The sequence below is a fragment of the Coregonus lavaretus genome (assembly GCF_964263955.1).
Source record: "Coregonus lavaretus genome assembly, chromosome: 9".
Taxonomy (NCBI): domain Eukaryota; kingdom Metazoa; phylum Chordata; class Actinopteri; order Salmoniformes; family Salmonidae; genus Coregonus; species Coregonus lavaretus.
This window is the reverse complement of record NC_139996.1, coordinates 15,758,099-15,781,860: the sequence shown is the minus strand read 5'-3', so window position 1 is coordinate 15,781,860 and position 23,762 is coordinate 15,758,099. Positions and strand designations below refer to the sequence as shown.

The 23,762-nt window shown below is 43.3% G+C and overlaps 1 protein-coding gene and 1 pseudogene across 4 annotated transcripts in view; one reads left to right on the top strand and one right to left on the bottom strand.

The window, feature by feature from the left end:
* LOC311135022 (fibroblast growth factor 23-like) overlaps positions 1-4,234 on the top strand; it is a 35,130-nt gene extending 30,896 nt beyond the window's left edge. For 2 of the 3 annotated variants that reach the window (XM_084168863.1, XM_084168864.1), the window contains one exon: positions 3,682-4,234. In XM_084168863.1, coding sequence (XP_084024989.1) covers positions 3,682-3,840 — 159 coding nt within the window. In that variant the 3' untranslated portion in view covers positions 3,841-4,234. Of the gene's footprint in view, positions 1-82; positions 515-3,681 lie in introns of those variants that run through there. The other variant, XM_084168866.1, reaches the window with a different exon arrangement.
* LOC311135021 (G1/S-specific cyclin-D2-like) overlaps positions 1-23,762 on the bottom strand; it is a 35,692-nt pseudogene that overhangs the window by 1,601 nt on the left and 10,329 nt on the right. The window contains exon 4 of the transcript XR_014615402.1: positions 9,486-9,634. The product of XR_014615402.1 is annotated as a G1/S-specific cyclin-D2-like (transcript). The remainder of the gene's footprint in view (positions 1-9,485; positions 9,635-23,762) is intronic.

Below are 23,762 nucleotides of genomic sequence, written 5' to 3'. Positions count from 1 at the left end.
GCATGGCTACCACAGCATTCTACAGCGATACGCCATCCCATCTGGTTTGGACTTAGTGGGACTATCATTTGTTTTTCAACAGGACAATGACGCAACACACCTCCAGGCTGTGTAAGGGCTATTTGACCAAGAAGGAGAGTGATGGAGTGCTGCATCAGATGACCTGGCCTCCACAATCCCCCGACTTCAACCCAATTGAGATGGTTTGGGATGAGTTGGACCGCAGAGTGAAGGAAAAGCAGCCAACAAGTGCTCAGCATATGTGGGAACTCCTTCAAGACTGTTGGAAAAGCATTTCAGGTGAAGCTGGTTGAGAGAATGCCTAGAGTGTGCAAAGCTGTCATCAAGGCAAAGGGTGGCTATTTGAAGATTCTCAAATATAAAATATATTTTGATTTGTTTAACACTTTTGTTTACTACATGATTACATAGGTGTTATTTCATAGTTTTGATGTCTTCACTATTATTCTACAATGTAAAAAATAGTAAAAATAAAGAAAAACCCTTGAATGAGTAGGTGTGTCCAAACTTTTGACTGGTAGTGTATGTGTAAAATACTGTAAAATCACCAGGAATTCAGCAAAAAATGTGTTTAATTTGGGAAATCTAAGATATGTGATCGTGTCTCAATGTAATCAAGGTATGAAATTATTATTTTCAAATACAATCATTTTTCAGGCTTAGTTGTGGTCAATTTGCAGTTTACAATTAAGTTATAATGCCAGAGAAGCCGGTGTTTGGAGGATATATTGGCACGGGTGTTGGCAAACCGTGCCAATATATCCTTCAAACACCGGCTTCGAGGGCATTATCACTTTTATACAAAGGGTTACCAACATATTCAAATAATTATTGACATATTTTCATTAAACGTTATTTTGATTCTGTCTCGTCCCGACATGTTCATTCCTATGGGAATATTGAAACAATGTTGCAAATGTCGGAGAGACAGACAGCAAGGTTTATACAAATCTTCGCTATTGAAAACTAAATGTTAGTCTAAAAGAAATGTGAGATAATGTCTAGATGCTTTTTATAGTGGAGATCACGTTTATAAATAGCTTTGGCTATTGGAACAGAGTAAATAGGCATTTTAACGTCATAGATTTAGCCGGTGGTAACTTGTGGAGTAGACACCGGCTGGAATGCGGTTTTAACCAATAAGCATTCAGGATTAGACTCACCCGTTGTACAGTGAGGGAAAAAAGTATTTGATCCCCTGCTGATTTTGTACGTTTGCCCACTGACAAAGACATGATCAGTCTATAATTTTAATGGTAGGTTTATTTGAACAGTGAGAGACAGAATAACAACAAAAAAATCCAGAAAAATGCATGTCAAAAATGTTATAAATTGATTTGCATTTTAATGAGGGAAATAAGTATTTGACCCCTCTGCAAAACATGACTTAGTACTTGGTGGCAAAACCCTTGTTGGCAATCACAGAGGTCAGACGTTTCTTGTAGTTGGCCACCAGGTTTGCACACATCTCAGGAGGGATTTTGTTCCACTCCTCTTTGCAGATCTTCTCCAAGTCATTAAGGTTTCGAGGCTGACGTTTGGCAACTCGAACCTTCAGCTCCCTCCACAGATTTTCTATGGGATTAAAGTCTGGAGACTGGCTAGGCGACTCCAGGACCTTGAGCCACTCCTTTGTTGCCTTGGCCGTGTGTTTTGGGTCATTGTCATGCTGGAATACCCATCCACGACTCATTTTCAATGCCCTGGCTGAGGGAAGGAGGTTCTCACCCAAGATTTGACGGTACATGGCCCCGTCCATCGTCCCTTTGATGCGGTGAAGTTGTCCTGTCCCCTTAGCAGAAAAACACCCCCAAAGCATAATGTTTCCACCTCTGGTGTTTGACGGTGGGGATGGTGTTCTTGGGGTCATAGGCAGCATTCCTCCTCCTCCAAACATGGCGAGTTGAGTTGATGCCAAAGAGCTTGATATTGGTCTCATCTGACCACAACAATTTCACCCAGTTCTCCTCTGAATCATTCAGATGTTCATTGGCAAACTTCAGACGGCCCTGTATATGTGCTTTCTTGAGCAGGGGGACCTTGCGGGCGCTGCAGGATTTCAGTCCTTCACGGCGTAGTGTGTTACCAATTGTTTTCTTGGTGACTATGGTCCCAGCTGCCTTGAGATCATTGACAAGATCCTCCTGTGTAGTTCTGGGCTGATTCCTCACCGTTCTCATGATCATTGCAACTCCACGAGGTGAGATCTTGCATGGAGCCCCAGGCCGAGGGAGATTGACAGGTCTTTTGTGTTTCTTCCATTTGCGAATAATCGCACCAACTGTTGTCATCTTCTCGCCAAGCTGCTTGGCGATGGTCTTGTAGCCCATTCCAGCCTTGTGTAGGTCTACAATCTTGTCCCTGATATCCTTGGAGAGCTCTTTGATCTTGGCCATGGTGGAGAGTTTGGAATCTGATTGATTGATTGATTGCTTCTGTGGACAGGTGTCTTTTATACAGGTAACAAACTGAGATTGGGAGCACTCCCTTTAAGAGTGTGCTCCTAATCTCAGCTCGTTACCTGTATAAAAGACACCTGGGAGCCAGAAATCTTTCTGATTGAGAGGGGGTGAAATACTTATTTCCCTCATTAAAATGCAAATCAATTTATAACATTTTTGACATGCGTTTTTCTGGATTTTTTTGTTGTTATTCTGTCTCTCACTGTTCAAATAAACCTACCATTAAAATTATAGACTGATCATTTCTTTGTCAGTGGGCAAACGTACAAAATCAGCAGGGGATCAAATACTTTTTTCCCTCACTGTATAAATTGTTATAATTATGTTTTGTCCCCCGACCATCAGCTCTGAATCTATAGTTGCCTACCCCTGATGTATAAACCCTGGATTGCTGATGCTATGTAATGGCCAATGAGAGGCTTTGAAGCCACCGGTCGGCCATATTGGCACTCCCCAGCAGAAGCACTCCTCCATAGGAATGAATAGAATTTTACAGTATTTCAATGAAATGGTATCTATTTAAGTATTTTTTGTATTGGGGACAGTAACATTAGAACTTTATAAAAAATTATACTTTAAGGAAAAAGTTTTATTTTCTTTTTTTATTTGTATAGCTCACATAATTTAATGTAAAAGTATGCATTAAGGTGTCTGTTAAGGTGTAATAGAATAAATGAAAAAACAAATGGGAGACATTAATAAATACATTTCTATAGGCTAGCTTCCAAAATATTATTTTACATAATGGGGGAGTGCCAAGATGGAGGCACGGTGGCTTCAACACAGCACCCCTTGTCAGTGATCTAGTGTATATATAAATAATTGGCCCTGACAGAACAGAAGTGACACTGACACAGACCTCCAGTTTCCTGACTGTACTGTGCTTTACTGTGGGAACATGGCCCATGCAGAATTTGGATGACCGCTACCCTGACTGCCGCCCCCACAGACAGAGAGTTACGGCTGAGAGGTGGTTAGGATCAGGCCAAGCATTACCTCAGCCCACTAGGGCCCAGCACTGAACGCCTCCCCATCCCCCCCATTCATCTCCCCAGCACACACAACTCACCAGTAGCCTTGACAACGGTGAAAACACAGGTATAGGCCCCAGTACTGAAGCTAAGCTATGTTAATTACATCCACGTCCTGTGGGAACACAAAGGTGGTGCTTTTTTAACGAGCCAGTCTCTGCCTGCAGGGAATCCACCTGAGAGCGGGCCGATCGGGTTTCAGCATCAAAGAGAGCTGGAAGAACCTGAGAATCCTCCAGAGAAAGCAACCTCTCAACACCCCTGACCCCCCGCCCCGTCTCAGACCTCGTCTCCGCCACGATGGGGAGATGATGGAGGGGACATGAGGAGACCAAAGGAAAGGAAAGGAAGAGAGGAGGACTGTGATTTGTTTTTACAGGATTGGGATTTAGGAATCTGCCTCAAAGGTTGTGGGAGAGATGAGATTTCCAGTAGTTCAGCCTGCTGTGGCCCCAAGATGCAGCTCTCAGGTTGGAAGTATTAGAGAAGAAGAGTTCTGATCTGACTATTAACCTCTTAAGGATCTGACCTGTTTTTCAATTTTTGCCTAAAATGACATACCCAAATCTAACTGCCTGTAGCTCAGGACCTGAAGCAAGGATATGCATATTCTTGATACCACTTGAAAGAAACACTTTGAAGTTTGTGGAAATGTGAAATTAATGTAGGAGAATATAACACATTAGATCTGGTAAAAGATAATACAAACCAAAAAACATGTGTTTTCTATAAAACATTTTTTTCCATCATCTTTGAAATACAAGAGAAAGGCCACTATAATATTGCAGTTTAGGCGCAATTTAGATTTTGCCCACTAGATGGGAGCAGTGTGTGTGCAAAGTTTCAGATTGATCCAGTCAAGCGTTGCAATACTGGACAATTTTGTATCAAGTCTGCCCAAATGTGCCGAATTGGTCAATTGATACATTTTCAAGTACATAACTATAGAAAACATACAAAAATGATATGTTAATACAAAATGTATGTTTACACACTCCCAGGAATGTCATACATGATGGATCATTAGCTTATAAACTAACTTTCACACATCTAGATGGCCGGGCGGGGTGGGTGTGGAGCCAGAGACAGCAAGGGTTCAAACTGCAGAACCCAGTTCCTACATTTGAATATAAAAATTGATTTTATCAAACAAAACTATGCTACATTTTATCTCTGGGACTCTTAGGATGACAAATCAGAGCAAGATGACTGAATGTAAGTACATTATTTACCTTCAGAGGTGAATGTATCAAACCAGTTGCCGTGATAAGTTTTCTGTTGTTGTGCACTCTCCTCAAACAATAGCATGGTATTTCTTCACTGTAATAGCTACTGTAAATTGGACAGTGCAGTTAGATTAACAAGAATTTAAGCTTTCTGCCCATATAAGACATATCTATGTCCTGGAAAGTTTGCTGTGACTTACAACAGTCATGCTAATCACATTAGCGCACGTTAGCTCAACCGTCCCGTATACGGGACACCGATCCCGTAGAGGTTAACATATTAGTGCCCTGTAATAACTATGATTATGGCTTGCAGTGTATGACAGTGCAGCCCTCTGGTGGTACACAACAGTAATATACCCTTACCTCTGTTGGAACAGCCGGGCGGCTGTGGGAAATAAGACAGAGAGCCCCACGGCCAGGAGCTTTAGACTTGTGAGGAGGGGAACATTCCTTAGACATTTACAGCTAATTTAAACCTGATGGGCCATGGTTTGAACCTGTGTAATGGCTTCTGGGCCTGGGCAAGTGCTGCCTGCTGCCTTGGTGAAATGAGAACAGAGGCCTATCACATGGGAATTGCTCCTCAGGAGTTGAACACAGCTGAGTTACGAAAGGTCAAAGGTCACAGTGCAAACATTTCCAGGAAAAGCCTTGTGCAAATGACTGCTAAATCAAAAATGCACTACATAGACTAGATATATGATCCTAGTGAATTACTCATGAAATAATTCAAATTCTGTATTTGGGCTCAATCGAGGACGAGGCAAATGTATCTGATAAATGGACTCACTTCATACCTGAATAACTCAATATTTATTCTGTATTCTACATATAGTGGCCCTGGATGTGGACAGATGTGAGAAGGCTGTATGAGGGCTAGGGGGCCTAAGAATAGGGCTGGAAGAGCACTAACATGTTGAGGAGCCTCAGGGAGGGCGTCTCCCATGGTCGCTAACTGGCTGCGCTGACGTGGAGGAAACATGACAGTCGCCCAGCGTCCCCATTTTCTGCTTCAGAGGTCCCCAACTTCCCACCAACATGTGCTCCATTAGTCATAAAAAATCTACTCCTCCGAGATTAAGTAAAACACAAAACATGTAAAGGAACTGCCTGTGTCTTACCGCAAGAATGCAGGCCTTTACTTCTTAAAAGACATTCCCCTCTACGCTGCTCTTTATAGCTGCAGTTTGGATCCCATGCCAAGGCCCACAGGCTTAATTTGAGAACTTTTAATGGCTTCAACATGATTACTGAAAACAAAAATATGGTTTTCAGAAAGGTTTTTTGGTACTTAGATACAAGGGAAGGCAGCACTTGGAATACACTGGGAATGAATCCCCCATTCCCCCACTATTACATCTTAAACTCAACCAAAATAAATCAAAATGTATTACAATTATTTTGACAATTCAATCAAGGGTGTGAGGAGGAACCACAAGACAAACGCTGCTGGGATTATTCATGAGCGTCCATTGTGATGTCACAGTGCCTCAAGAAGGAAGTCGAGCAGACAGACAAAACCAGAGGAAGAAATGTGTGAAACCATGGAATTTTTAAACTACTGTACCACACACCACAGTGCTACTCTGTGCAGACAGCATGGTCTGTGTGTGTGTGTGTGTGTGTGTGTGTGTGTGTGTGTGTGTGTGTGTGTGTGTGTGTGTGTGTGTGTGTGTGTGTGTGTGTGTGTGCGCGTGCGGTGGCGGGTGTGCTTCTGTGTTTAGGAGGGGGATCATGCCATACCCCGGAGTTGGTCAGACCAACCCATGACCCCATGTACACAAGCTCAACGTTAGCTCAAATGTGATGTGTCTCTGTCTCGCTGTTCAATCTGCTTTGAGCAATGTCATGTTTGAGCATCACAAGGAGCATTCCCATTGGCTATATTTCTGGGTTACACCCACATTATTACACACATGATTGTTCAATAGACTAAACTTCCAGATTAAAATGGAAACAACTTTGGCTAAAAGAAGATCTCAATGTGAGTCAGGAGGGGTGGATGATGAGTGGAGGGGCGCAGGAAGGGAAGAAAAGGGAGCGAGGGTCAGGGGAGGAATGAAGGGGATGTGGAGGACAGGGGTGTGTGTGTGTATCTGGTGTACTGTGAGCTACTCCGAGAGAAAAGACGAACGGGAGAGAGTGAGAGTGGATGCTTGCCAAGCAAAGCAGGCAAAAAACGGGGAAACAGTTTTCTAGCCCCTTCCTCTCTTCCTGTTTCAGCCTGCTGTGTGCTAGAACAGAGAAGGACCTTCTGCGCATTGAGCTTCAATTGAAGGTTTCACATTTAATGAGCTACATTACGTTTTATGTTAATCCACTTTCTTTCGTCCTAGCTTTCAGCTTCTTGGAGAATCAAAACAGAAGCAGCAAACAACCGACGGTAGCCCAGCAACAGAGAATCCCTTAAGTCTTACAGGAATCACAACCAATCGAAACCTCCTAGTAACAACGTTTTAATTATTCCTCAGTGCCAGCCTCTCCCATCATGGCTTGGCCTGAAGGCTCAGTGACCGGGCTGCTGTGCCTGACTAACCACTCTCTGTGCCACACCAGGTGTATCTAAGGCTATATACACATTCCTCGGGGTGGCGGGAGATGGTAACTTGGCCCTATCACATGTCCTCTCTGAAAACCACACTCTGGATACCAAATATTCCAGTGGGGTGCCAGGGGGTGTTGTTGGCATCAGCAGCCAGGCTGGCAAGAGCTCACTTTACTTCATATTTTGCCTGGCCATCTCCATCCCAGCTCCGTGCCATCTCCCCAGCCAGAGCGCCAAACCAAATGTGTGTACATTCTCACACTCCGTTTCATACCAAACTGACGACCGCGTTCAAATTGATATAATTGAGGTGGTTTTAGCCATTAGGTGTGGGATTGACATTAAGTGGCTGAGCTTGGAAAAGGTAGGGTAAGTGTGAAATGACACACCAATTCCTCTTTTGGTTTTATAGCGAGACCATAGACAGAGCAGTGCTAACCCACTGGGCATAGACGTCATTTCAACATCTAGTTTTAATTTACATTTGGTGGAGTTGTCAACTAACGTGAATTCAACAAAAAAATTATTTGGATTTAGGTTAAAAGTTGGGTGAAGAAAAATACAAAATTCCCTTATGTTGACAACTTTTAGCAAATCCCAATCAGTTTTCCACATTGATTCAACGTCAACACACTGATTTTTCTGTTGTTGAAATGACGTGGAAACAACATTGATTCAACCAGTTTTTGCCCAGTGGGAAGTAATCGTCAAGCATCTTCTTTCCAAAAATGCTATTCTGGCAGGCCAGTCTACTGTAGCAGAGGGCCTGTGCTGCTCAGGCCAGCTATCTGTTGTTCATCGGCTACGGAGCATGACGTCACACACCAAACACTGGGGAGGGAGCCTCTCCAGCAGAGACGCGTTATGGGGCATGAGAGAGAGAGGGGGTAACCATCACAAGTGAGGCGGGACACTGGCTATGCTCCCCTGGTGTCCATTTTCACACTTCAACAGCTTTCTCCCCTCCTCCTCCTCTCCTATCCTCTCCCACAGCGGGACAGGCCTTGTGAAGCTCAGAGTCTGTCTCTTGCTCTGTCTGGCAGTAAGTTTAGCAGAAGAGAGCCAGAACAGAGGCCAATGCAGCTCAGGCAGCCTCGGCCCCCCCACCCTCATGCCCCTAGGTTTCCTCTCCCCGCCAACCACAGCAGGGTGGACTGGCCTTACAGGTTCAAGGACTCCGGTCAGGACAGGCCAGGAAGCCCTCAGGTCACTCAGTCCTGCCTCAAACGAGGAGGAATGCCCACGACACATGCCCCAGGAATATTAGGAAGCTACCAACAGAATGGAGGTTAGTGCCTGCCATCAGGGAGTTTTAAATGACAGCACTGTTACCACCCCCCTGTACACCCGCCCTCCTTCACCTACCCCCATCCTGCAGACCCTTCACCAACCCACCCCTGAAGCTACCCCAGCTAGCTCCCCCTGCTCCCCTCCTGACGAAAGCCAGGCACGGGAGCCAGCTGAGGCCCAGCCTGCCTGCCTGTGTTTGGACTGAACTGAGCACCCCTCCACCTCCAATCCACCACGGCGCTGCTAACCCCAGAGCAACACAGAGGGCCGCCTGGCCTGGCTCTGCTTCCTCAGTTTGCATCTGAGCACCACATTCTGCCTGGATGAACAGATATTTTATGTCGGGGACCTGCAAGGCCCTGGGCTGCTGACTAGGCTGTGGGAAACTAACCTGGATTGAAGGGGGAAATCACAGGATGACATTTCACTACCTTTGCATAGCAGCTCCACGCAAATGTGGCATGTGACCATTTGGGATGAATTAGATGGAATGTTGCCACAGAGTACTAGGGAACTATGAAAGGGTTGGGAAAGAGACATTGATCTACATTTAGATTGACAGACCCAGTCAAATGCTGTCTATCAATCGTAATCAGTGGTTGAGGTATTTCTGTATGGGCTGGTTTTTCCGGAGAGGCTGATTGGCTGAAGAGATCAAAGACTTGTGATTTTACTGGTGGTTCAACCTTGACTCACATACAGGCCTTGACTCAAATATTTCAAATGAACTTTACTGAGAGTGTAGGTACAGATATACCTAAATGAATAATGCTTCTGAGAAAGATTCTGTGTAGACGTCAACCTCTGCTCTTACTCATACTGATTTGGCTGAGGAAATAACCAGAAGAAAAACATTTGAAGGAGTTTTCTCTCAAGTCAGATTTGGCCAGAAAGACAGGTCACTCACCACTTCTGTGTTTGTGATTTTTGCCAGCAGGTCTGTGAGACTGTCCCCCCACTGAGACTGGTCACCCGAGTCCAACTGAAGGCCACTGATAGCCGCTCCAACACTGCCCGTTGCGATCATGGATGGGGGGTACATGGCGAAGTTGAAGTCTGTTGGAGGACGAAAAACATGCTGAAGTCATATGAAAAAGTATTATTCTAAGACTACATGGCTGTAATGGAGGATACATTAGTCTGTCAAAAACAGTTATGATGGAGGTAAAACTGATTTTAAAAGGTACCCAGCAGTAACGCTATAAAACATGTCAATTTTATAGAGCATATCCCCAGTTAAAACTCATTTACACTTACCAACTCATCCAGACATACACACTACACACACTCCAGGTGAGCCAGCAAAGGCCACTACATTTAATGAGTGAGACGTGAATCGTTTTCTTAAATTCACAATTGACACAACAGGGGTACAGGCAGACACGTCCCCCTAGAGACAATCTGATTGGCTAATCTGGTGGTCATAAATAATCCCCTTTAGCGCTGGCTCCCACTAATGACCAGGGCCCTGGGTAATGAGGGTTCACTTGGCTTGTAAAGGAGCTGAAAGGCTAGCCCTCCACCCCCCTGTCCCAGTCAACCTCCCCGGTCGGCCCCTTTTCTTCCAGCTCCTGAGTAAACCGTGTGCTGTCTGAAAAATGCCCCATAGCTCTTGGAAAGGGTGGAATAAAGAGCCACAGTCCCTCTGCCAATGCTCACTGCTGTAGGTCCTTTTTCCACGTGTGGTTGCAGGCGTGCGTCTCAAAGACCAATAACCTTGTTAGCTCCCCTCACTGTCATTCATAATGCAAATAAGATAGCTTGTGAACGGGCCACTGGCCACCAGGAAGGCCACTGGTCACCAGGAAGGCCACTGGCCACCAGGAAGGCCACTGGCAGAGAGGGAGGGAAAAGAGAAAATAAACTCCTAGGTTAAGACTCCTTCTGGGTTGTTACACGAAAAGAGTGCCTTTTGCATCCCTTTGATATTTTAAGTAGAAATGTGCACCAATATTGCATTTTAAAAGCCTGTTATATTAAACGATGTACCCTTTAAAGTGGAACTGACAGCATTTTAGCAACATAAAATCTTATTAAAATCTGTTTATATACACCCCCAGGAAGAATATAACAATTTTATTTTACATTTTCTGACAAGCGAGCACTTCAATATGGTCATTTTCACGTTTTCATAAATTCTTAGAATATTTGGGAATGACGTATAGTAAGGCATTTGTGAAAATTCTATAGCAATATAGTGTGAAAGCAGCCATGCGTTTGGACAATTAATAGACACAGCAGTAAATAAAACCTAATAAAAACATCTGTCTTGTCCAGGACCGGAGTCTACGCAGACCGGTGCGCCATAGCCAATCAGAGCTACACTCATCAGAACTGAACTCTCGTTTTAGTATGGTGAAACTATTCCTTTTTAAATATTATTTTCAAAAGAAACATTGAACATCTAATAGTCAAATCATAGTGTAAAAGCAGTTGAGCTGGCCATTTTCTGGTGTTTTGTGGTGGAAAACTGAGCGGTCAAGCATAACACGTCAACCCTGTTACCCATAGATAGGCTAGAAATGTTTTAACAATAAAAAATGTTCTGTGAAGCTTGCACTCCCTGTTGCACACAATAAGCTTTCATTATCCATGTAACAAGGGGATTTATGGCTGATTTAAGATGAAATTGTCAACCCTGTTACGGTCAACAGGGTTGACTGTTGACACTGGAAAATTTTCTGACACTGGAAAACATGTTTTTTAATGATGTTGAACGTGTGCTCTTTATGGCAGAATGTACACATTTTGTGAAATTAAACATTTTTTTTTTTTTTTTTTACCAAGTTACACTTCTCATAAGGCCCCGAATTGGTGGAACACATCTTCTACTCCTTTAATTTGTCTGTCTGCTCTCTGCCCCCCTTTCCCCCCAGTTTCAATTCCTTCTCCCTTTTGCTCCACTCACTCATTCTCTCTCATTCTTATCTTTTCCTGTATATTTAAATTATTTTTTAAACAAGCTCCTCTAGTTGGGGTGGCTGAATGGCACACATGCCCAACAACAGCCAGTGATTTGTATTAGCGGAGCGCCTATTTATTTTTTTGCATATTAATTGAGTGCAGCCAGTGGCTGAGAGAGGTAGGCAGGAGAGTGTGGCTCCATTGTCTGATGTCATCACCTCATCTCACCCAATTGAGAGACCCGGCAACAGACCCTCTCCGCTGATACCAATTAAATCCGACGGCTGTGCAAAGAGTAGTGGAGGGGGAACTGTGGTTCTGGGGAGAGTAGGGACAAGGGGGAGAGTAGTGGACAAGGAGGGAGAGGTGGGGGGGGGAGGTGGGTGGGGGGGGGGGGGGGGGGCATCGCTCCGCTGCACATCGCTCTCTAGTCTGTGTCCAGACCCTTGTGAGTTTTTGGAAGAAGAAAAGAGTCGGTCTCCCTCCCACGTCCTCCTACCTCCATCCACAGCTATTCCTCTGTAGCCGGGCCACCTTTGGGCTTGAGGAGTGGACAGAGCCATAGAGAAACAGCCGATGCATTGACATATTGCCATATTCAATAGCAAAAGCAAACTGTGTGTGTGTGCAACGGCCCTGAAGGGGAGTTTCTCTCTTTTTTCTCTCTCCAAATCAAAGAGGTAGGTCCTTTGAGAGCTGCTGCAGCAGCCCCTCGCTGCCTTTTTAACATGCAGAGCCAGGCGCTTTCTCATCTTGTGGCTCAGTGTTGACAAATAAATTAACTTATTATACACCCCTGTGTTAGCTGCTGGGCCACTGCCACGGGCTGATTTATTAATGACAACCTCCACAAAACAGGAAAGAGGGCACAGAGCCCTGAGCACTACATCAGCACCTTACCAGCACAGTTTCTTATAGTGAAAAAGGGACAAAGACATACAGAACCGGTCAAAAGTTTGGACACACCTACTTGTTCAAGGGTTTTTCTTTATTTTTTACAACTATTTTCTACATTGTAGAATAATAGTGAAGACATCAAAACTATGAAATAACACATTTGGAATCATGTAGTAACCAAAAAATATTTTATATTTGAGAATATTCAAATAGCCACCCTTTGCCTTCATGACAGCTTTGCACACTCTTGGCATTCTCTCAACCAGCTTCACCTGGAATGCTTTTCCAACAGTCTTGAAGGAGTTCCCACATATGCTGAGCACTTGTTGGCTGCTTTTCCTTCACTCTGCCATCCGACCCATCCCAAACCATCTCAATTGGGTTGAGGTCGGGGGATTGTGGAGGCCAGGTCATCTGATGCAGCACTCCATCACTCTCCTTCTTGGTCAAATAGCCCTTACACAGCCTGGAGGTGTGTTGGGTCATTGTCCTGTTGAAAAACAAATGATAGTCCCACTAAGCCCAAACCTGATGGGATGCCGTATCGCTGCAGAATGCTGTGGTAGCCATACTGGTTAAGTGTGCCTTGAATTCTAAATAAATCACAGACAGTGTCACCAGCAAGGCACCCCGACACCATAACACCTCCTCCTCCATGCTTTACGGTGGGAACCACACATGCGGAGATCATCCGTTCACCCACACCGCGTCTCACAAAGACACGGCGGTTTGAACCAAAAATCTCAAATTTGGACGCCAGACCAAAGGACAAATTTCCACCGGTCTAATGTCCATTGCTCATGTTTCTTGGCCCAAGCAGGTCTCTTCTTCTTATTGGTGTCCTTTAGTAGTGGTTTCTTTGCAGCAATTTGACCATGAAGGCCTGATTCACACAGTCTCCTCTGAACAGTTGATGTTGAGATGTGTCTGTTACTTGAACTCTGTGAAGCATTTATTTGGGCTGCAATTTCTGAGGCTGGTAACTCTAATGAACTTATCCTCTGCAGCAGAGGTAACTCTGGGTCTTCCATTCCTGTGGCAGTCCTCATGAGAGCCAGTTTCATCATAGCGCTTGATGGTTTATGCGACTGCACTTGAAGAAACTTTAAAAGTTCTTGACATTTTCCGTATTGACTGACCTTCATGTCTTAAAGTAATGATGGATTGTTGTTTTCTTTGCTTATTTGAGCTGTTCTTGCCATAATATGGACTTGGTCTTTTACCAAAAAGGGCTATCTTCTGTATACCTTGTCACAACAAAACTGATTGGCTCAAACGCACTAAGAAGGAAAAAAATTCAACAAATTAACTTTTAAGAAGGCACACTTGTTAATTGAAATGCATTCCAGGTGACTACCTCATGAAGCTGGTTGAGAGAATGCCATAAGTGTGCAAAGCTGTCATCAAGGCAAAGGGTGGCTATTTGAAGAATCTCAAATATAACATATATTTTTATTTGTTTACTACATGATTCCATATGTGTTATTTCATAGTTTTGATGTGTTCACTATTATTCTACAATGTAAAAAAAATTACAAATAAAGAAAAACCGTTGAATGAGTAGGCATGTCCAAACTTTTGACTGGTAGTGTATATGTGTGCACACACACTGGGACACACACACACACACACACACACACACACACACACACACACACACACACACACACACACACACACACACACACACACACACACACACACACACACACACACACACACACACACACACACACACACACACAACACACTAAGCATGGGGCCTAAGTGAATTTTGGCCCCGGAGGACAAGACAGGTCTGTTGCAGAACAAGGGTCATCGACAGAGGCTGCCACTCTGGGGCTGGTGAGCCAGTGGTGGGTGCTGCATATGGGGGGGGGGAAGAATGGCTGTATTTTAGGCTAGCCTCATTGATATTCATGCAGAGGATAAAACGTGTATGTAGCTAAGTGGGGACGCCTGCGATGGAAAGCTCACTGTGAGCAGCGGCTGGCTGGCCCGGCCTGCAGGCCTCTCACCCCCTTCAATGCCCCCCCCCCACAGCATCCATCCCCAGGCCTCCTCTCCACTCCACTCTGCTCACCCAGCCTGCCTGCCTGGTCCTGCCATGCTCACCAGGGCCAACTCCTGGGTGGGTGAGATGGACTGTATACACATTTAACTTATAAATTAATTAAAGCTGGAAACTTGAGTAACAGCCAAAAACAAAAAGCATTTTTTTTCTAGTGCAGTAAATCAAGAGACTGTGTTCTATACAGAAGTAACGTATTTTTTTTTGTTGAATGGGTTCCATTTTGAGGACCTGGGCCCTGTTGATTGATTAAGGTCATAGACAAACATCATTTTGGGCCTGGTATTATGCCATTTCTCACCACTAATGGAGTGGACCTGGTAGTCAAAACAACGTTTCCAGACGTTTAGCCAGACTGTAAGTTACCTCTTTGGGTCAGAGAGGAGAGGCACTACAAACAACTGTGAACCTCCTGACTTTTATTGCAGTATGTCTTGCTACTGCTGCATAGAAAGTGAAAGAGTTCATTTTCTAGGAAAGAATCATCTGACACTCTTATCTTGGCAGGTTTCAAAACTTTGCTTATTCCGTAATAACACATCTACTCCCAACAAAAAAAAAAAGGATAGAAGAAATGGGTTTGGGTCACCACGGCAAAGCCTCAAAGGCACATTGATTTGCCAGAAACAAAAACAGGAATCCTCCTTAACGGTTGGATCCTGTAACAACTTGCTTCAGTGTTGCACCACTGCGACCCAGAGACTTGAGCAACAGCACTCAGGCCTGGCGTGGGAGGAAGCAGACCCCTCTGAACTGGAAGAACATGAATTGGCAGCTTTCGTTTGGAGCCCAGTTAGAATCCCTCATCCATGACTTTCTATGGTTGTGTTTCGTTTCCAGACAGTATTCGACCGATAAAATTGTATAAACAGCTGAGGAGTAGCCGACCGATGCATCTTTACCCAGAAACTCCAGGTGTGCTCAGGGAGACGTTTTGTGTCATGAGAACAACATTCATGTCAAACTCTAAACCCACCAGCCACTAACATTTACATTATTTCTAAACCTCAGATGTTATTTTTTGTGGTTAATGTCTGAGCCCTTAGAAAATCACTTCTTGCTAGGACAACTGCAACGTCCACACATTCATTATTTGGCATTATGGTGGATGTTAAAAGGCCAGCCCTTACGGTACGTTTCAACCAGAAGCGGTGCCTCCGCTTGACAACTCTATAGCTCCAAAAGATTGGCCACTTTGTGGACGTGGGTGTAGGCGTGAATCTATTCAAGTAAGTAAATACATCTTGAAAATGTTAAAAATATATATATTATTAGCTAGCTAACTACAGCAGGGCACTCTGTGTAGGCTTATGAGCTGCTCGTTAGCTAGCTAGCTAACCAACTTTATATACTACAGCTAGTTAACTTCATATTAGCTTGTTATCTTGATGTAAACCTATCATTGTAAAGTAAAAACTAATGCTCCAAATGCATTTGTAGATAACAGCAATGGAAGAGGGTGAAAGGATGTTCTGCTCCAGCTGTCAGAAAAGGGAGTAGGTATACTAGTTAGATAGGGTTGTGGGATGACATTATGCTAATATTCTCCAGCTTTAGTCCCTAGAGAGGAAAACTATGAAGACAGACAGAGAGATAATAGTCAGGACTATCTAATGGTAATAAAAGTAAGCCTGTTTCTTTGTGATGTCTGTCCTCAGATATGGAGAGCTGTGAAAGCCTGTCTGCAGATGAAGAGGTCCCAGTGAATGTCCCAAGAGACTGCTGGCACATCCTTGTATGCCATGGGTTGTATGTGTACTTATGTTAGCAAATGTTGTATACAACAACACAGTTAAAAGTCACACACAAATTATAGGCTACAAACATTTTACAACTGTAGCAGGCCAATCCTTCTCCTGGAGGTACACTGTAAGCTGGGTGTGCAGGCTTCTGTTACAGCCCAGCACTAACACACCTGATTCAACTTATCAAACCTAATGGATTGATAATAATGTGTATTATTGCTGGGCAATAGAAGCCTGCTCACCCAGTAGATCAGGGAGTGGAGCAAGGTTGGCCACCTCTGGTATGGCCTTTTTTGTTCACCTGAAATTATGCTTTAGTAATAATAGCCTACTTACTAAGATGTCTAACGTTTACAAAAGTTAGATTATTTGTACATTTTGAAATTATATTTTGATTCACTCAGTGTTGGTTCATTGAAGTGAAGTGTTTAAACTTGTTTTATTTGTTTAAAAACATTATTCAAGATGAACTAGTGTCAATGTTCAATCATCACAGATCACAATTCTGCAATACAAATATGTGAAGGGGATCTGTCTCTAATTTGTGTTTATGTGTTGCTTTATCAAATGAACATTACCTTTTTGTCCAGTTGTGAGCTCTCCAATTTAGATAATGTATATGAGGCTAACGATAAGACAGCTTTTCGACATCCTTTTTCTGACATTAAATGGTTTAGTGCAAATCCAACCCTTCTATTTTAGGTACAGTACTGTACATGAAAAAAAAGAGCTGGCAATTTGTAGGCTAATTAAACATATCAAAAAGGAAACTAATGTGGAGTGGGGAGCGTTGTAATTCTACCTCGTTTATTTGCTGAGAATTCTTTTAGAATACAGAGACAAAATCAGAAGGTCAACGGGATGGAGGAGGATTGCAGAAATTTTGCTGTTGATGGTGGGTAAAGAGAGATTTGCACAACAATGTTTGCAAGTCAAAGCCACAATTACCTTTTCCCAAAGTGCCCATTCATGTGCATTTAGACCTATGTATTTTACTGGAAGTGAGCTATAATCATCACTGGCATGTCACAAGTATAATGAAAGAGCCAAAAGCTATGCTATATGAGAATCATAATGTCAAGATACCATAATCCAATTGGTACCATATTACATGGGAAAGTCATGCTTAGTGTATCATTTACAATGCTATAATGTGTGCTACTGGTGATTTCTATCCTTTGGTGGGCACATTTCACAATAAAATGTACTCAACACATTTACAAATGGTGGCTTTGATCACAGTTTTAAGGTTTATGTTGCTTGATGTTCATAGCTAGCTAGCAGCACAAGCAAACATTGTTGTGCAAATCTCTCTTCACCCACCATTAACACCAACAATCTCTGCAATCCTCCATGCCATTTACCTTATTTTGTCTCTGTATTCTAGCGAAGCAAAATCATATAGAATTGGAAAACCAGACACAGCGATGATTGGCTTTCCTCCATCTTTTTTGGTTGTGCTTGCCCGGAGATAATGACAGGCGGAACAATGTTTCAGGAACGGAAGATTTTCAAGCAAACATCTGCAGTGGTGGCCGCGTACAATTTGCATAAAGTAGAGCAGAGCTGAACTTTTTCTATCGCTGCGCTCACCTTCCCACAATCCCATGCGCATTGCTCTGCGTGCTCCTGTTGAAAAGGAATGGGCGCTGTCTACCACATGCCTCATTTAGGATAGCCTATTATATATTCTGTTCATACTGTCTGGTTAATAGCCGTGTTTATGGACATTTAGTGTCGTTATGTAGCCTCATGCTATCGTGTACTGTGTTTAGCCTTATGTAGCATGTAGCCTAATTTAGCCTGTGCCTTTCCTTGTGGCGCAGTTACTATTCCACGTTGGTCGTGGTCTCGTGTGCATGTGCATACCCTGGTTGCGGTACGGTCACGTTTTCAGTTATATGCTTAACAACAGTACACATTTTTGTTGTAACCCCGGACAAAAACACCTGATTCAACTTGATGATTAGTTGACAAGTAGAATCAGGTGTGCTTGTCCGGGGCCACCACAAAAAATATGTACTGTTGGGTGTACTCGAAGATCGGAGTGTACTATGCTAAGCCAGTCTATTTGTTGTATACAGGCCATACTACTATGCTAAGCCAGTACAGGCCATAGTATATGCTGAGCTAGTTTACCTATTAGAGGCCATTTGTATGTATCTGTGTATGCAAGTATGTAACTGTATTACTCCCAGGACTCTGCATACTCATTACTGTACACTATTTATATTATTTATCCATAGAACCACTTCCGTTAACACACTCTCACTTTTACTGTGAGCCATCATTACAGAGGAGTGTGATGTGTTGAACCCAATATCTGCAATAAACGTGTTCTGAAGACATCTGACTTGTTCTTGCCGGATTGACTCATAACCCGCAGTCCCCGCGGTTATATCCATGTGGATGAAGGGCGGGTGGGTGACGGGCGGGTTGAATAAAGAGAAAACAATACCTATAAAAGTCCATAAATGTATCATTCTTGTGCAATTTATATCTATAGGGTACTTTGAGGTTTTTCTTTAATTATTTTAGGCTATCTGGCATTAGTGCATAAGCCTAAGCTATAGGGCCTAACTGTACGCGCGCCGAAAAGCCTACACGCCAATTGCCCAAACATTTTGGGAACGGGCAGAAAAAGTTAACGTCAATCCAAGGAGGTATAAAAGACAATGTCAGAGTTTAATTCCATAAGATAAAAGCTGTGAAAGGAGAGTTGAAAATAAAGAGAAGGGAGGGCCAGAAAAGTCATGTTTGAGAAAGATTTGGTGAAGAGGTTTAAGAGGATGATGGCAGTGCCAGCTATGTTATGTGTGATGATTGTGAGACGCTATGCAAATTTGACAGTCACAAAACGGGGACTTCAAATAGGCCTATGGCATGTCAAGGGAACTGTAGCCTACTGTTCAAATGGGTTAATGGAAACTGAAATATGGACACAGACTGTAGGTCTATAACCTCTCACATAGCCTTAATATTAACTCCTGCAGAATTAAGCATTTCTTGCAATAAAATGATACACCAAATGTGGGCAAAATTTTGACCTGGGAACTGGAGTGAAGAAATATGATTTTTCTTTCAGCATCTTGAAATAATGCGAATGCTCAGTTAGATACCATATGTAGAGGTGCTATCTTTATCAGCATCATAAAAGCTGACAGTATTTCAACCACATAAAATATGCATCCAAGCCAAATTGAAATCTTATAAGAAACATGTTGGGTCGTTTTCACAGCTTTCTATTTCCTTAAAACCGGTCAAACTGATGTCATTTGTCGTTTTTTTTGTTTTGTTATTGCATTTTCTCTCTGGCCCCTAAATGTCTTTGCTCCGTGAAAGAAGATGACAGAGAAAGGTTTACAGAGGTCAACTAGATTGAAGCATTCATTCTATCAATGTATGACATTATTCTGGTGAGCAAGGGTTTATTTAGTCTTCTTAGGGTAACATACACTGAGTATACCAAACATTATGAACACCTTCCTAATATTTAGTTGCACCCCCCCCCCTTTTTCCCTCAGAACAGCCTCAATTAATCGGGGCATGGACTCTACAAGGTTTCGAAAGCGTTCCACAGGGATGCTGGCCCATGTTGACTCCAATGCTTCCCACAGTTGTGTCAAGTTGGCTGGATGTCCTTTGGGTGGTGGACCATTCTTGATTCACACAGGAAACGGTTGAGCATGAAAAACCCAGCAGCGTTGCGGTTCTTGACACAAACCGGTGCGCCTGGCACCTACTACCATGCCCAGTTCAAAGGCAATTAAATAATTTGTCTAATAATATCTTCACCCTCTGAATGGCACACATACACAATCCATGTCTCAATTCTCTCAAGACTAAAAAATCCTTCTTTAACCTGTCTCCTCCCCTTCCTCTGCACTGATTGAAGTGGATTTAACAAGTGACATCAATAAGGGATCATAGCTTTCACCTGATCAGTCTATGTCATGGAAAGAGCAGGTGTTCTTAATGTTTTGTATACTCAGTGTATAATGACAGAAGAGAAGCTGCAATGTATCTAATTATTGCCAAGGTGACTAAGAAATAGCCTCCCAAAATGTTGGAAATTATAAACAGAAATATACAGCACCAGTCAAAAGTTTGGACACACCTACTCATTCAAGGGTTTTTCTTTATTTTTACTATTTTCTACATTGTAGAATAATAGTGAAGACATCAAAACTATGAAATAACACATATGGAATCATGTAGTAGCCACCAAAGTGTTAAACAAATAAAAATACATTTGAGATTTTAGATTCTTCAAAGTAGCCACCCTTTGCCTTGATGACAGCTTTGCACACTCTTGGCATTCTCTCAACCAGCTTCACCTGGAATGCTTTTCCAACAGTCTTGAAGGAGTTCCCACATATGCTGAGCACTTGTTGGCTGCTTTTCCTTCACTCTACAGTCCAACTCATCCTAAAACATCTCAATTGGGTTGAGGTCGGAATGCTGTGGTAGCCATGCTGGTTAAGTGTGCCTTGAATTCTAAATAAATCACTGACAGTGTCACCAGCAAAGCACCCCCACACCATCACACCTCCTTCTCGATGCTTCACGGTGGGAACCACACATGCAGAGATCATCCGTTCAACTACTCTGCGTTTCACAAAGACACGGCGGTTGGAACCAAAAATCTCAAATTTGGACTCCAGACGAAAGGACAGATTTCCACCGGTCTAATGTCCATTGTTCGTGTTTCTTGGCCCAAGCAGGTCTCTTCTTCTTATTGGTGTCCTTAGTAGTGGTTTCTTTGCAGCAATTTGACCATGAAGGCCTGATTCACGCAGTCTCCTCTGAACAGTTGATGTTGAGATGTGTCTGTTACTTGAACTCTGTGAAGCATTTATTTGGGCTGCAATTTCTGAGACTGGTAACTCTAATGAACTTGTCCTCTGCAGCAGAGGTAACTCTGGGTCTTCCTTTCCTGTGGCGGTCCTCATGAGAGCCAGTTTCATCATAGCGCTTGATGGTTTCCGGATTGACTGGCCTTCATGTCTTAAAGTAATGATGGACTGTCATTTCTCTCTGCTTATTTGAGCTGTTCATGCCATAATATGGACTTGGTCTTTTACCAAATAGGGCTATCTTCTGTATACCACCCCTAACTTGTCAAAACACAATTGATTGGCTCAAACGCATTAAGAAAGAAAGAAAGTCCACTAATTAACTTTTAACAAGGCACACCTGTTAATTTAAATGCATTCCAGGTGACTACCTCATGAAGCTGGTTGAGAGAATGCCAAAGAGTGTGCAAAGCTGTCATCAAGGCAAAGGGTGGCTACTTTATAAAATATAAAATTTGTTTAACACTTCTTTGGTTAGTACATGATTCCATATGTGTTATTTCATAGTTTTTATGTCTTCACTATTATTCTACAATGTAGAAAATAGTAAAAATAAAGAAAAACTTTGGACTGGTACTGTATCTAAATCAGGCAACAAAAAAAATCTGTACCCTCACTCAAAAAATCGTTCCGCCATCTTTGACTGTAGCCTATAGCACTTTTTTTTTTTACATTTACAGGTTTGGGTCGGGTGTGGCCCTCAGACTTTCACTTTATCACATATAGTCGGGCGGTTGCGGATTGATTATTAGGAATTGCGGGCGGGTGCAGGTGAACAAACAGCTGACCCGCGCACCACTATCCCCAACCCCTCCTTTACCTCTATAGAAAGAGAACGGGACAGGAGACCAGGGGGAAACAAGGGGACAAGGAGTGCTTGGTGTCTCTTTTTATTTTTTTATTTCACCTTTATTTAACCAGGTAAGCCAGTTGAGAACAAGTTCTTATTTACAACTGCGACCTGGCCAAGATAAAGCAAAGCAGTGCGATTAAAACAACAACACAGAGTTATATATGGGGTAAAAAAACATAAAGTCAAAAAATACAACAGAAAATATATATACAGTGTGTGCAAATGTAGCAAGTTATGGAGGTAAGGCAATAAATAGGCTATAGTGCAAAATAATTACAATTAGTATTAACACTGGAATGCTAGATGTGCAAGAGATTACGTGCAAGTAGAGATACTGGGGTGCAAAAGAGCAAAATAAATAACAATATAGGGATGAGGTAGTTGGGTGGGCTAATTTCAGATGGGCTGTGTACAGGTGCAGTGATCGGTAAGGTGCTCTGACAACTGATGCTTAAAGTTAGTGAGGGAGATAAGAGTCTCCAGCTTCAGAGATTTTTGCAATTCGTTCCAGTCATTGGCAGCAGAGAACTGGAAGGAATGGCGGCCAAAGGAGTTGTTGGCTTTGGGGATGACCAGTGAGATATACCTGCTGGAGCGCAGACTACGGGTGGGTGCTGCTATGGTGACCAATGAGCTAAGATAAGGCGGGGATTTGCCTAGCAGTGATTTATAGATGGCCTGGAGCCAGTGGGTTTGATGACGAACATGTAGTGAGGACCAGCCAACAAGAGCGTACAGGTCACAGTGGTGGGTAGTGTATGGGGCTTTGGAGACAAAACGGATGGCACTGTGATAGACTACATCCAATTTGCTGAGTAGAGTGTTGGAGGATATTTTGTAAATGACATCGCCGAAGTCAAGGATCGGTAGGATAGTCAGTTTTACGAGGGCATGTTTGGCAGCATGAGTGAAGGAGGCTTTGTTGCGAAATAGGAAGTCGATTCTAGATTTAACTTTGGATTGGAGATTCTTAATGTGAGTCTGGAAGGAGAGTTTACAGTCTAACTAGACACCTAGGTATTTGTAGTTGTCCACATACTCTAGGTCAGACCCGTCGAGAGTAGTGATTCTAGTCGGGTGGGCGGGTGCCAGCAGCGTTCGATTGAAGAGCATGCATTTAGTTTTACTAGTGTTTAAGAGCAGTTGGAGGCTACTGAAGGAGTGTTGTATGGCATTGAAGCTCGTTTGGAGGTTTGTTAACACAGTGTCCAATGAAGGGCCAGATGTATACAAAATGGTGTCGTCTGCGTAGAGGTTAGATCTGAGAGTCACCAGCAGCAAGAGCGACATCATTGATATACACTGAGAAAAGAGTCGGCCCAAGAATTGAACCCTGTGGCACCCCCATAGAGACTGCCATAGGTCCAGACAACAGGCCCTCCAATTTGACACATTGAACTCTATCTGAGAAGTAGTTGGTGAACCAGGCGAGGCAGTCATTTGAGAAACCAAGGCTATTTAGTCTGCCAATAAGAATGCGGTGGTTGACAGAGTCGAAAGCCTTGGCCAGGTCGATGAAGACGGCTGCACAGTACTGTCTCTTATCGATCGCGGTTATAATATCGTTTAGGACCTTGAGCGTGGCTGAAGTGCACCCATGACCAGCTCGGAAACCGGATTGCATAGCGGAGAAGTAACGGTGGGATTCGAAATGGTCGGTGATCTGTTTGTTAACTTGGCTTTCAAATACTTTCGAAAGGCAGGGCAGGATGGATATAGGTCTGTAACAGTTTGGATCTAGAGTGTCACCCCCTTTGAAGAGGGGGATGACCGCGGCAGCTTTCCAATCTCTGGGGATCTCAGACGTTACGAAAGAGAGGTTGAACAGGCTAGTAATAGGGGTTGCGACAATTTCGGC